General features: G+C 42.1%; 1 protein-coding gene across 2 annotated transcripts in view; it reads right to left on the reverse strand.

Moving 5' to 3' along the window:
* LOC143025018 (protein bride of sevenless-like) overlaps positions 1-12,500 on the reverse strand; it is a 38,586-nt gene that overhangs the window by 14,845 nt on the left and 11,241 nt on the right. For both annotated transcript variants that reach the window (XM_076184624.1, XM_076184622.1), the window contains exons 3-4: positions 5,222-5,350; positions 1,695-1,861 (exon numbers count right to left, since the gene is read on the reverse strand). In XM_076184624.1, coding sequence (XP_076040739.1) covers positions 1,695-1,861; positions 5,222-5,350 — 296 coding nt within the window. The remainder of the gene's footprint in view (positions 1-1,694; positions 1,862-5,221; positions 5,351-12,500) is intronic.

Raw genomic sequence — 12,500 nt, forward strand, 5'->3', positions numbered from 1 at the left:
TCCATCACTTCTGATTGTAGCCAATCGGGCATATGACCTTCTTGTTCTATATGACCCACCATCGCGTTGGAAAGCCTGTGGTATTTTAAGTCTGCTTTGTGCTCTTTGATTCTGGTCATAAGCCCTCTGTGGGTCTCGCCATAGTAAGATTTATCACATTTGCTGCATGGTATCTTATATACAACACTTAGGTCGTTAATTGTTTGTGTAGTTGTTGTTGTTGTTACTAGATTTTTAAGTTTCTTTCCTGCCTCGCTGATTATTTCTAGACCTAATGGTCGTATTGCATCCCCCAGTATTTGTGAAAAATCGGAGCCTGGTACGAGAAGGTATTTAGTTTCTTTCTTGACCACTTTCTCTTTTCGTTGCCTGATACTTTTTGCTTTTCTCAAAGATGTGGATATTAGCGCCTCTGGATATTGTAGCGCTCTGAAGGTATTCGTAATATGTAGAATTTCTTCGCTTAGAAATTCATTACTGCATATCCTTAGTGCTCTGAGAAAAAACCCAATTATTATTCCTATTTTGGTCCGTTCGTTGTGTGCGCTGTAGAAGTGTATTAAATCGTCTTTGTTTGTGGGTTTTCTGTAAACTTTGAAGAGTACTTTGTTTTCTTGTCTGTGTATTTCTGTGTCTAGAAATGGTAGGCGACCTAGAGACTCATTCTCCATGGTGAATTGAATATTATCGACTACCTCATTGAGTTTAGACAAAATATCACTGGTGTTGTTCTCCGCTGGAAAAATGAGTAGGCAGTCATCCGGTCAGGAATAAACTCGATAATCAGACAAAGACCCGTGTTTCCCCCTCTACCTTTCCCATAATTTGTCCCAATGTCTCTACAATAATAATAATAATAATAATAATAATAATAAAATATTGATAATAATGATGAAATAATAATAATAATAATAATTATAATAATGATAATAATAATGATACTACTACTAATAATAATAATAATAATAATAATAATAATAATAATAATAATAATAATAATAATAATAATAATACTAATAATAATGATAATAATAATGATAATAATAAATAGATAAATAAATCATCAAATAGGTAGATAAATAACTGAATAGATAAATCAAGAGATGGATAAATGAAAAAAAAAAATGAAAATAAAATAGGACTCCGTGGCATATGGCCAAATGATTAATACAGGAAAGGCCGTTGCACGTGCTTCGTTGCCGATAACTCGCCAGCGCTTCTGTCCGTTGTTGGGCACAACGCCGCGCCGAAGAGGCGGAATCATAGAGGTTTTGTAAAGGACAGATTTAAAGGACGGCAGTGGAAAGGAGGGATTGTAGAGGTTAAGTGTGATCGGGCTGGATGAAGGTCACTCTATAATCACGAAAATATGCTGAACAACCCTGATTTGTAAGGATGCCCCTAAATCCCTGACAGATATAAGTCCTGATTTTTTTTTTACGAAGGCTACACAAGAAATATAACAAATCAGTTAATAAACAAATATATAAATAAATATATAAACAAGTACATAAATAAACAGATGAACAGGTAAATAGATAGGTAAATAGATAGTATTAATAAATAGATACATGAATAGATAAACAGATAAATAGATGGAAAAACAAGGCAATTGATCCTTCTTCACCAAGTACATAATGACCCCTCTCATTCCGTCCCCCAAGACCACCCTACGGAGGAACCTGCTGTCGTACCTGAAGGAACTGGAGGAGGGAGGGCGTCTGTGTGTTGGCGAGAAGGACGGCGGAGGGCGGGGCGTCTCCGCAGTCGGGGTCGTCCAGGAGGCCCGATTTCACCACAGCCTCGACGCCCGTCCTCAGGGCGGCGTCCTCAGTCCCACACGTGTCGTAAGCCGTCAGACCTGTCCGGGGCCGAGCAGAGACGGGCATCAATCAGTAGGGGTAAAAATAATAGAGGGTTTCATATATATATATATATATATATATATATATATATCTATATATATATACATATATATATATATATATATATATATATGTATATTTGGAAATAAACTCTCCTACTGGCGAAGACCGTACCGTCAAGCTATCCTGAACCTTCAAAACGGAATTTCTTAGGGTCAGGATGGCGTGACGGAACGGTCTTCTCCTTATAAGAAGCAAGCCGTTGAGGCGAGGGTTCGAATCCCAGTAGGAGAGTTTATTTCCAAATGTCATAATGACACAAATATTCTATCTATCTATCTATCTATCTATCTATCTATCTATCTATATATATATATGTCTTAAACATACCCAACTTGTCGGAGGGCTCGCCTAATACGGGATTAGATGAAATTGAGACTAGATCTTCCATTGTTACGTGAAGCGTGGTCGGGGACTAGTACAGTCCTTTTGAACCATCACCGTAGCATGGTTGCTAGCGTCTTGACCTCGTGATTTTCGACGCACGGGTCAGGGTTCGTATCCCATGGCGGAGCTTCTAAAAATGTTCAATATATATATATATATATATATATATATATATATATATATATATATATATATATATACACGAGTACGTTCAGCAGTTGCTCATGGGTGACCCTCCAAGTGGATGGTTTCCCCTCGATGATGTTCAAGTGGTTCCTGATCCACCAACAGACGAATCTCTGTCCTCTATGACAGAGGTAAAGGAGGCTGTGAGAAAGTTGAAGGGTGGAAAGGCGGCTGGCATCTGCAATATCAGTGCAGAGTTGCTGAAACCTGGAGGTGAGGCCATGATCCGCGGGTTGCATACGGTATTGTCTGCTGTCCTGCAGTCCGGCATATTGAGGTCTTGGGAAGCTTGACATACCTTGGCAGTGTAATGCATAACAGTGGTGGGTCATGTCAGGAAGTACTTCGAAGGATAGGGATTGCCCATGGTGGGGTTATGGACTCGCTCAATCAGTGTATATGACATTATCGCTATTTATGCAGGAGAACTAAGATTAGAATCTTCAAGTCACTTGTGCTCCCTGTCTTGCTGTACGTCTGTGAGGCATGGACACTGAGTGCTGACTTGAAGAGGCGTCTCGATGTTTTTGATACCAAAATGCCTTCGCAGAATTATGGGATATCGCTGGAATCAGTTCATATCAAACCAGAGACTGTACTGTGAGATTCAGTCGAGGCCCTGCTACCATCAGCATAATTCATGAATGTCAACTCGGTGTACATGGGCAAATGGCACGTTTTCCTGATGTTGATCCTGTTCAGCGTTGTCTCCACAAGAGACAACCCGCGATGGAGGAGACGAAGGGGACGGTTACAAAATTCATGGCAGGGGTAAGTTTATCGAACCTGTTGAGAGTTGTTTGGAATGGGAAGGGTGTCTGTATGGGAGCTTGCCCGGATAGACCATAGTGACTAGCTCCGGCGTGTGAGTGAAGTAACGCGCTCCCTGGCGTACGACGCCTCCAGTTGATGATGATGGTATGATCCCGGAGTCGTTTTGCCGTTAATGAAGGTCTGATTCCGTATGAACTCTCGAGTGTTTCATGTACTTTTTTCTTTGAAGTTTATTGTTGGTTCGTGTTGCGGTCTAAAGTCCTCCTTTGGACTTGTACGGCCTCCCAGTGCAATTTGTGTCATCTACGCATTTGGGCATACATGCGCGTGCACACACGAACACACACACACACACACACACACACACACACACACACACACACACACACACACACACACACACACACACACACACACACACACGCACACGCACACGCACACACACACACACACACACACACACACACACACACACACACACACACACACACACACACACACACACACACACACACACACACACACACACACACACAAAACATGAATAGTTGTAGAGACCTGTCACTCCTGATGAGACAGTTGACATCTCCCATTAGATGAAGATGACCCTCTTATCTCCTCCATATTTTTGGAGGAGGTAAGGCGGTCATCTTCGCACTGAAAATTAAGTCCTCTGGTCTTTCAGGCATTGATGCACATCTTCTCAAACACATGCTAGACAACATGAGCGCACACATAACAACATTATACGATAGATCACTTGCCTCTGGGTACTTCCCACACATGTTCAAGGCCTTCCATCCTCTCCTCCTACTTAACACCCTGAAAGCTATCTTATGCACCCAAACCTTTCTGTCCCATCTCCCTTCCAGAGTACTTTGGTAAGATGTTCGAGCAGGTCCTCTGCCGTCGCCCTAACCGGGTACTTGGAGGTGAAGGGTACTCAGAGACTGTCAGTTTGGTTCCCAACTGGAGTGAGTTGCTGAAGACGTAGTTTCCATGATTGCTTAATGGGTCCAAAGACCGCCAGACGGTCGCCCTGGTAAGGCCATTTTGGTTTGTAAGGATGTGGAGAAGGCATTCAACACTGTCTGACATGAAGATCATAAGAACAGATTCCACTATTTTGACTTTGCCCTGCCGTTCACACGGTTGTTCTGCAATTCCTTGGATTGCAAGACAGTGAGAATGAAGCGTCAGGGCTGCCTGTCACGATTCTTTGTGCCAAAGACTGGAGTACCTCAGGGCTCTTGTCCTTGTCCCCACTCTCTACAATCTACATACGAATGATCTTCCAAAGCCGGCTTACCCACGCAACCGGGCTCTTACTCTTTCGTATGTGGACGTTACTGATCAAACTTTTTCTTTCTACTGCAATTCACTTCATTTCTAACTTTCTTTAAGACTGCATCTTCTCATGTCAGTTTACCTCTCACTATTTTTTTCAGTCGTTCTGCCTCTCTCTACAATTATGTCTCCAACCATTTTTTCAGATTTCATTGGGTGATGTAGACGCAAGTCTCAGTCCTCAAGTCTCCTGCCACATGCCTCCTGAGCCATGAATTAAGCCTCAATAAATATCCCTAAAAAGTGCTCAGTGGTAATAATCCCTTTTTATACTTGACTTTTATTTCATTTTACTACAGATCTCTCTTCCTCTCCCACAAAAATCGTTCTCGCGAAAGCGATAGGTCTAATCTAGGTGATCCATGATTCATGTGCTCGATAGAACACTCACAAGCAAACTGCCGTATTGTACTCCGTCCTCATACGGTTTCTTTTGACAGAAAGTTATAGACGTAATCCAAACGTTTTTGTCGATCTTTTTCCTAGCGATTTCAACCTATTTGATTTTCGCATATTGAGGAGGTTTTGCATGCACATGCACGTCCACTCCGCCGCTAGGATCTCCCCCCTCCCCTCGAAGTTGGAGACGTTGTTCCTCTTACCGAGTCTGGTGAAGGGCAGGAACTTGCGGTCGTTGAGTCGTTTGACGGCCCAGCGCGCCGCCTCTAGCAGCTGCACTCCCGCGGGGTCCACCAGCCCACAGCGCGTCCCGCCGTGCACCGCTAACAGTCCTGTAGGAGGAAGAAGGATAAAAAGAAAAAATGAAGAAGAAGAAGGGCATTGGTGAGTGATTGGGTTAGGGAGTGAGTGGGTGAGTGAGGGGGCGTCTTCTCACATGTTTAATTCGTTTGTTTGCCAAGCGATTTCATTTATTAGAGACAAGACCTTCATTAACCCAAGTCACCCGTGAAGTGTCGCAATTCAGTGCTGGGACGTCGTCAGTACGGTCGGCCTGATTCCAGTGGTGCCAAAAGGTCTCACGCACTTCTCACTCTACAAGCAGCTTTACTAAACCGAATGAAGCCACCACGGTGAAGCACGAAGACCCCACAGGGGACAGACAGGTCGAGCATTGGACGATTAAGGCTAAAAAACGTGAATAGGGCAGATAATTGGGTGTTTTCGTTTTGGGACTTCGAAACCAGAGCTCCTGGCCATGGATGATGACACTGCTCCGCTCCACATTGAGAGACCAGACCTTTCTGGGTGCATTTGGAGTCTTATACTTGTTTCCATTGCATTAGCTAATTCTACTACTTTAGTAACGAGTTCCAGCAAGAGGAGCTTTTTGTTCCATATCACAGCACAGAGTCGAGGTCGTACAAGTGCTCTTACGGGGGACAGCATCTGTAAGTCCCTGTTGGAATATGAATTAGGGTGTATATTCAAATGCACACATACACAAACAAACACACACACACACACACACACACACACACATATATATATATATATATATATATGAATAGAATCGCCATTGACGGTGTATGTCAATCAAATAATTCCAACAGTCGCCCACGGACTCGAACCGGGGCCTTGCATGACGCTAGGCCGAAGCTCTACCAACTAAGCTATAGGGACTCTAAGAATTTTCAACTTGGATGTTTATCTAACTCCCGAAGAACTAAGTCGACTGCTAACTGCCGCCCTAACTTTGTTTTACGGAGAACTAAGCCCAACACATTGATAGTGGTTAAGCTGATACGAATCCTTGGTGGACTTTCGTCGTTGTAGTACCGTTGTAATACCGTCAGTGGCGATTCTATTCTTACACACACACACACACACACACACACACACACACACACACACACACACACACACACACACACACACACACACACACACACACACACACACACACACACACACACACACACACACACACACACACACACACACACACACACACACACACACACACACACACACACACACACACACACACACACACACACACACACACACACACATATATATATATATATATGTGTGTGTGTGTGTGTGTGTATAGATACATATACATTTGTATACATATGTGTGTGTATGTATGTATGTATAATATATATGTACAGTATATACAGTACCTATGTATGTATGTATGTATGTATGTATGTAGCTGGGCATGCGTCCACAAGCAAGAAATAAGGTAATATAAAGAGTAGTACTCTTTAGGTGCCAGAGGAAGTTCTTACTTGGACGAGGTCGTTGGAACTTGTAAGCCTTCGAGGATTAGCTCTTGAGGAAGTCCGGGGTCGCTCCCTGAATCTCTTGTCGCCCTCCCGGGAACGGAGCGGGGAGACATGGACACCCATTCCCCTCCATCTTATATTATGCCAGTAATAACGCAGGCGGAGGAGCGTATGTAGGCAACTAGTGATTTATTCCATAATATATATATATATATATTTTTTTTTTCTCTTAGGCAGGCTTGGATAAACGCAACTGAAAATTCAGCACTGATCAATTTCTTCTTCAGAGTTTCCAACTTCCTGAAGTTATCCTTTATAGCAAGGGGTAAAGGAAAGAGTAGATTTCCTATACCGGTCATTATTGACGTTTCGACTCTACCCGAGTCATTATCAAAATACAAAGATGGAACAAATGCATGGGTTTATATATTACAAAGATACAGAAATACAGCGTGTGATTGGCTGGAAGGATGACCATTTTTGGTCCCCTCATGGTTGAGAGGGGGGGACAGTTTCCCACGTACGCTCATTGGCTGACTTGTCCGTTCTCTCGAGCCTCGCTACCCCGGGGGTGTAGTGTGATGTTTTCTGTCTTGCCTCGGGGCTTGCTTCTCCTGAAAGGCTTAATACTAGGCAGTATAGTAGGGGCGTCTTGGTGGGAATTCAGAGACGGGCTACTATCCGCAATATATAAAGCTTCAAAGTAGGCAAGGCGGTTCTTCTTGGACTCTCTCTGAATGATGACAGTGTTATGCCGAAGGACATCACCTGTGAGATGCTGGCCATGTTTCTCCAGAAAGTGAGGCTCGAGAGAATGGACAAGCCAGCCAATGAGCGTACGTGGGAAACTGTCCCGCCCTCTCAACCATGAGGGGACCAAAAAAGGTCATCCTTCCAGCCAATCACACGCTGTATTTCTGCATCTTTGTAATATATAAACCCATGCATTTGTTCCATCTTTGTATTTTGATAATGACTCAGGTAGAGTCGAAACGTCAATAATGACCGGATTAGGAAATCTACTCTTTCCTTTACCCCTTGCTATAGAGGATACCTTCAGGAAGTTGGAAACTCTGAAGAAGAAATTGATCAGTGCTGAATTTGCAGTTGCTTTTAACCAAGCCTGCCTAAGAGAAAATTTACTCCCGCGGTATACAAACATATATATATATATGTATATATATATATATATATGTATGTATATATGTATATATGTATGTATATGTATTGAGATATTGTGACAAGTTGAAAAAGGTGGAAAAAGAGTCACGGGTCTCGTTCCGAGTTTATTCCTGACCGGCTTCGCTTGTAGCTTCATTCCTCTGAAAAAGCTACAAGCAAAACCGGTCAGAAATATATTCGGAACGAGACCCGTGACTCTCTTTTTCCACCTTTTTCATATATATATATATATATATACATATATACATATTTATACACACACACACATACATATATGTATATATATATATATATATATATATATATATATACTTTCCCGTGTTGTATACTTACCAATTGCACTGTCATGGCGGAGATGGGTTGACCGCAAAATTTCTTGTATGTGTAGGTAACTCGAGCATACAAATATATAAGAAATGTTGCACTCAACTTATATCTCTCTTGATGGCGCAATCGGTTAAGTCACTATCACTTGTCACGTGCTAGAGGAGGTTCGAGTCCTTAGCTGTACCATGTTCTAATTTCTGCATGTATGCCTCCGCGAGGTTCTCGATTTTAATGACTTAGAATTAAAGTGAATTGTTGTTGATAAGTATATATATATATATATATATGTGTATGTGTGTGTGTAATATAACGATAGTAAGTAACAAAAAGCTATTAAACGCTGACAATGCTTGGTTTCTGAGTTATCAGGAAAAGTAAGAAAAATAAAAAGCTCAATCAGACTTCATAGTTCCCTTTTGTGAAACGTGAAAAATGTAACTTGTGTCCCAAAGACAGATTCCAGGCTGAGGAAGTTAACCGGCCAGGGGCTTGAGAGACGACGTATTAGGGGTTGGTTACACTTAGCCATAGAAAATGGGATGAGCGCGGTCCGTAGGTCACACTTGACGCCCTCAGTCATACTTCACACACCTAGTTGACGGGGACGTCGACTTAAGAGGGTTAAAAGAGCATCCTCATTTTTTCTATTCGAGTTTCATTAGAGGTAACCACTGCTTCAGTCCTTCGAGACAGTGATGACAATACATAAGGGGATAATAGCCTTCGAAGTCTTTGTTGTTATCCAAGATGATGTCAGTCGATTTTGTTCAGTTGAGGGACCTTCAAGAAAGAGGATTTGATCCTGGAACATATCCTGTATATAGGCATGCATACAGACACATACACACACACACACACACACACACACACACACACACAGGGAAATACACACACACCCACACAGTGATCCAAGACCATGGTGAATCACACACACACACACACGCGCGCGCACGCACACACACACACACACACACACACACACACACACACACACACACACACACACACACACACACACACACACACACACACACACACACACACACACACACACACACACACACACACACACACACACACACACACACACACACACACACACACACACACACACACACACACACACACACACACACACACACACACACACACACACACACACACACACACACACACACACACACACACAAAGGTACGGAAATACTTTATAGAGAATATTTGCTAAGTTGGGTCAAGAGATGGACAAGAGGACATGGAAAAAACTCAAAAAGGATAGTTATAGAGGAGATCTGATTTTTTTTTACCACACAGAGTGGTAGACACTTGGAACAAACTGGACGAAACAATAGTGTGTGCAAAAACCATACACGAATTTAAGAGCAAACTAGACACTGCAAGATACAAAAGCGGGACGCCACGATCGTAGCTCCCCTTCCCGTAAGATACTACTAGGTAAATACAAACACACACGCACATGGCCTGCTAGCGCAATGGCACTAAGCTAGACCGCTAATTTACCAATCTGAGTTCGAGTCACCACATATACATATAGACCCCGGATATAAGACTTCGTATCTGGTTTCGATTCTTTTAGACGTTCTGCGTGGCAAGACAATAGTGAGCGGGACTCACGATCAGAGGAATCCGCGATTGAGGCCTCGTGACTGACAGATTTGATCGGGGAGATAAAAAAGTTCGCAGAATACTGTCATTGCTTGAACTCAAGCAGGTGAGGACAAGAAAAAGCATGTTAGTATGCATCACCGAGACTTTAGCTCACTGTCAGCTACTTACAATCATTTATGCAGTGATTGGAACAGTGAGGTTTCTCCTAAATCACCTGATTTCGTGAACCATGGAAATGAGCCTTTTTAAGATGAAAATGAACATTAAATTCTTCATGAAACTCGAATGGAAGGGGATGCATGTTATTGAGGCTTTGCACAGAGATTATGGCGATGATGATCCAAGGAAAACAACCGTCTACAAGTGGATTCAATGATTCCGGGAAGGCAGGGAAGACCTGGAAGATGATTCTCGGACGGGGGACCAAGAACATCGAAAAATTATTATATGATTGATGCTGTTAGGAAATCTTATTGAAGAGGACAGAAGAATGACAGTTAATCAAATAGCTTTGGCCCTGGAAATATTGTATGGCTTAGTAAAATAAAATTTGCGTGAAGATCTAGGACTCAGCAAGCATTCTGCGCGATGAGTCCCAAAAGCGTTGCGTCCATGCCACCGTTTTCTTCGAACTGATCTTTCATTGGCAATTCTGAGCAGCATTGAGGCTGATGGAGCTGTTTATAAGTTGAATTATTATAGGCTATGAAACGTGAATCTATCTGTATGATCTTGAAAGTAAATTGCAGCCCAGACAATGGGTCCTGGACTAATAAAGTTCAAATCTGAAAGGTCAGTACAGAAAGTGAGGGGCACCGTGTTCTGGGATTCTGAAGGAGTGATGATTGTGTACTTCCTTAATGGAAAAAGAACTGCTCACGGACATTACTATGCAGGAGTTTTAAGGAATTTGAGAGTGGCATTGGTAAAAAAAAGAAAAAGAAAAAAGAAAAAAAAAGGTGGAATCCTCTTTCACCATGACAAGGCAATTTGCAAGGGTTTCAAAGGATTTGATTCGAGAATGCTGAAGGGAAGAGTTAGCTCACCCGCGTTACAGTCCAGATCTCGCCCCATCAGACTTCTTACTCTTTCCAAAGGTTAAAGGCTCGCTGAATGGAGCCCACTTTGAAAACATGAATGAAGCTAAAAGAAACTGTGAATACTTAGTTTCGATAGAGGTCTGGTATATGACATCAATGAAAGAACCCGGAGAAAACGACAATCCAGCCAAGAAATAAAGGAAGCAACCCAGGATAGAAAACCTAAAAGACCAGAAGAATGCTATGGGCAAGGTCCTCCGCGGCAAAGGAAGGAGAAAGAAAGCCGAAAATCGCATTTCACGGGGAGATAAAGGAAAGGAGACCTTAGAGCTGTCCAAGATAAACAGATGGAAGGATAATGATAAAAAAAGTCTTAGAAGAGATTTTTAGACAGAATCGTAACGCCAGAAAGCAAACAGGGACAGCCGCTCTGGTGTATACCTATATGTCTATCTATCTATATACCAAAGGGCGGCTTCTTTTTCCCTTATAAGGGAGGTAGCCAGACAAGGCATGCAGCCACCCTTCCATCATCCCACATCCATCCAAGAGTTATTTGTTTTCTTTTGAAACATCACTTAGTTACGTGTGGATGAAGGGACATCCCTTTACCTCATCGACTGCCTTAGTAAGACGAAATGTAGCAAGGTACACATACATATACATATACAGTATATGCATACATACATATATATATATATATATATATATATATATATATATATATATATATGGGTGGAAAGAGTGGTGTAGGGAATTTCAAGGATAGAGCAGATGCACTTTATTCTCTAACGTTTCGCCAGTCTTCTTCAGAGAGAAAAAATGTATAGGCAAGTGGGCTTACGCTGTTTATTTAAATATCTAGCGTTTTGTCTGTCGGGTTGTCTTGGAATGGAGCTCGCTGATTGGTCTGTATGTGGCCCTGCGATAACCAATCCGGCCGAGGCGCGTGCTAGGTTCACAAACCTTTCTCTATGATTAGTTGCTACTGCTAAATTGAAGTAAACTGCTTCTATAGTTTTCCTTGTCATCTTTTCCATTCCAGTGTGTAGCATCTCTACATTATTCCAATTGAGTAAATGGCCGTTGTTCGTAGCGTGCACTAATGGGTTAGATGATCTGTGGTGTCGCATGTCGTTTTTCCGATTCCTCGTGAGGTTTCGCCAAAGTAAGCTGCGTCGCATCCACCACAGGGAAACTTGTACGCCACGCTGTCCTTGTCCTTTCTTTCCGTGTTTAAGTTATTGCATACGATAACCTTTGTCTTCCGTTATATATATATATATATATATATATATATATATATATATATATATATGTATATATGCAATAAAAACACTAAGAGCGTGTGTTCACAAATGAGTAAATAAACACTAGGAAAAAGTAAACTAACGAAGCAGAGCGCTTTCGTGTAATTACATCTTCAGTGCAGATACACAAGAAGGAATTATGTAATTCCTTCTTTGTATCTGCACTGAAGATGTAATTACACGAAAGCGCTCTGCTTCGTTAGT

This window comes from Oratosquilla oratoria, chromosome 4 (genome assembly GCF_046742065.1).
Source record: "Oratosquilla oratoria isolate Oo_2021 chromosome 4, ASM4674206v1, whole genome shotgun sequence".
In the NCBI taxonomy this organism is placed as follows: Eukaryota; Metazoa; Arthropoda; class Malacostraca; order Stomatopoda; family Squillidae; genus Oratosquilla; species Oratosquilla oratoria.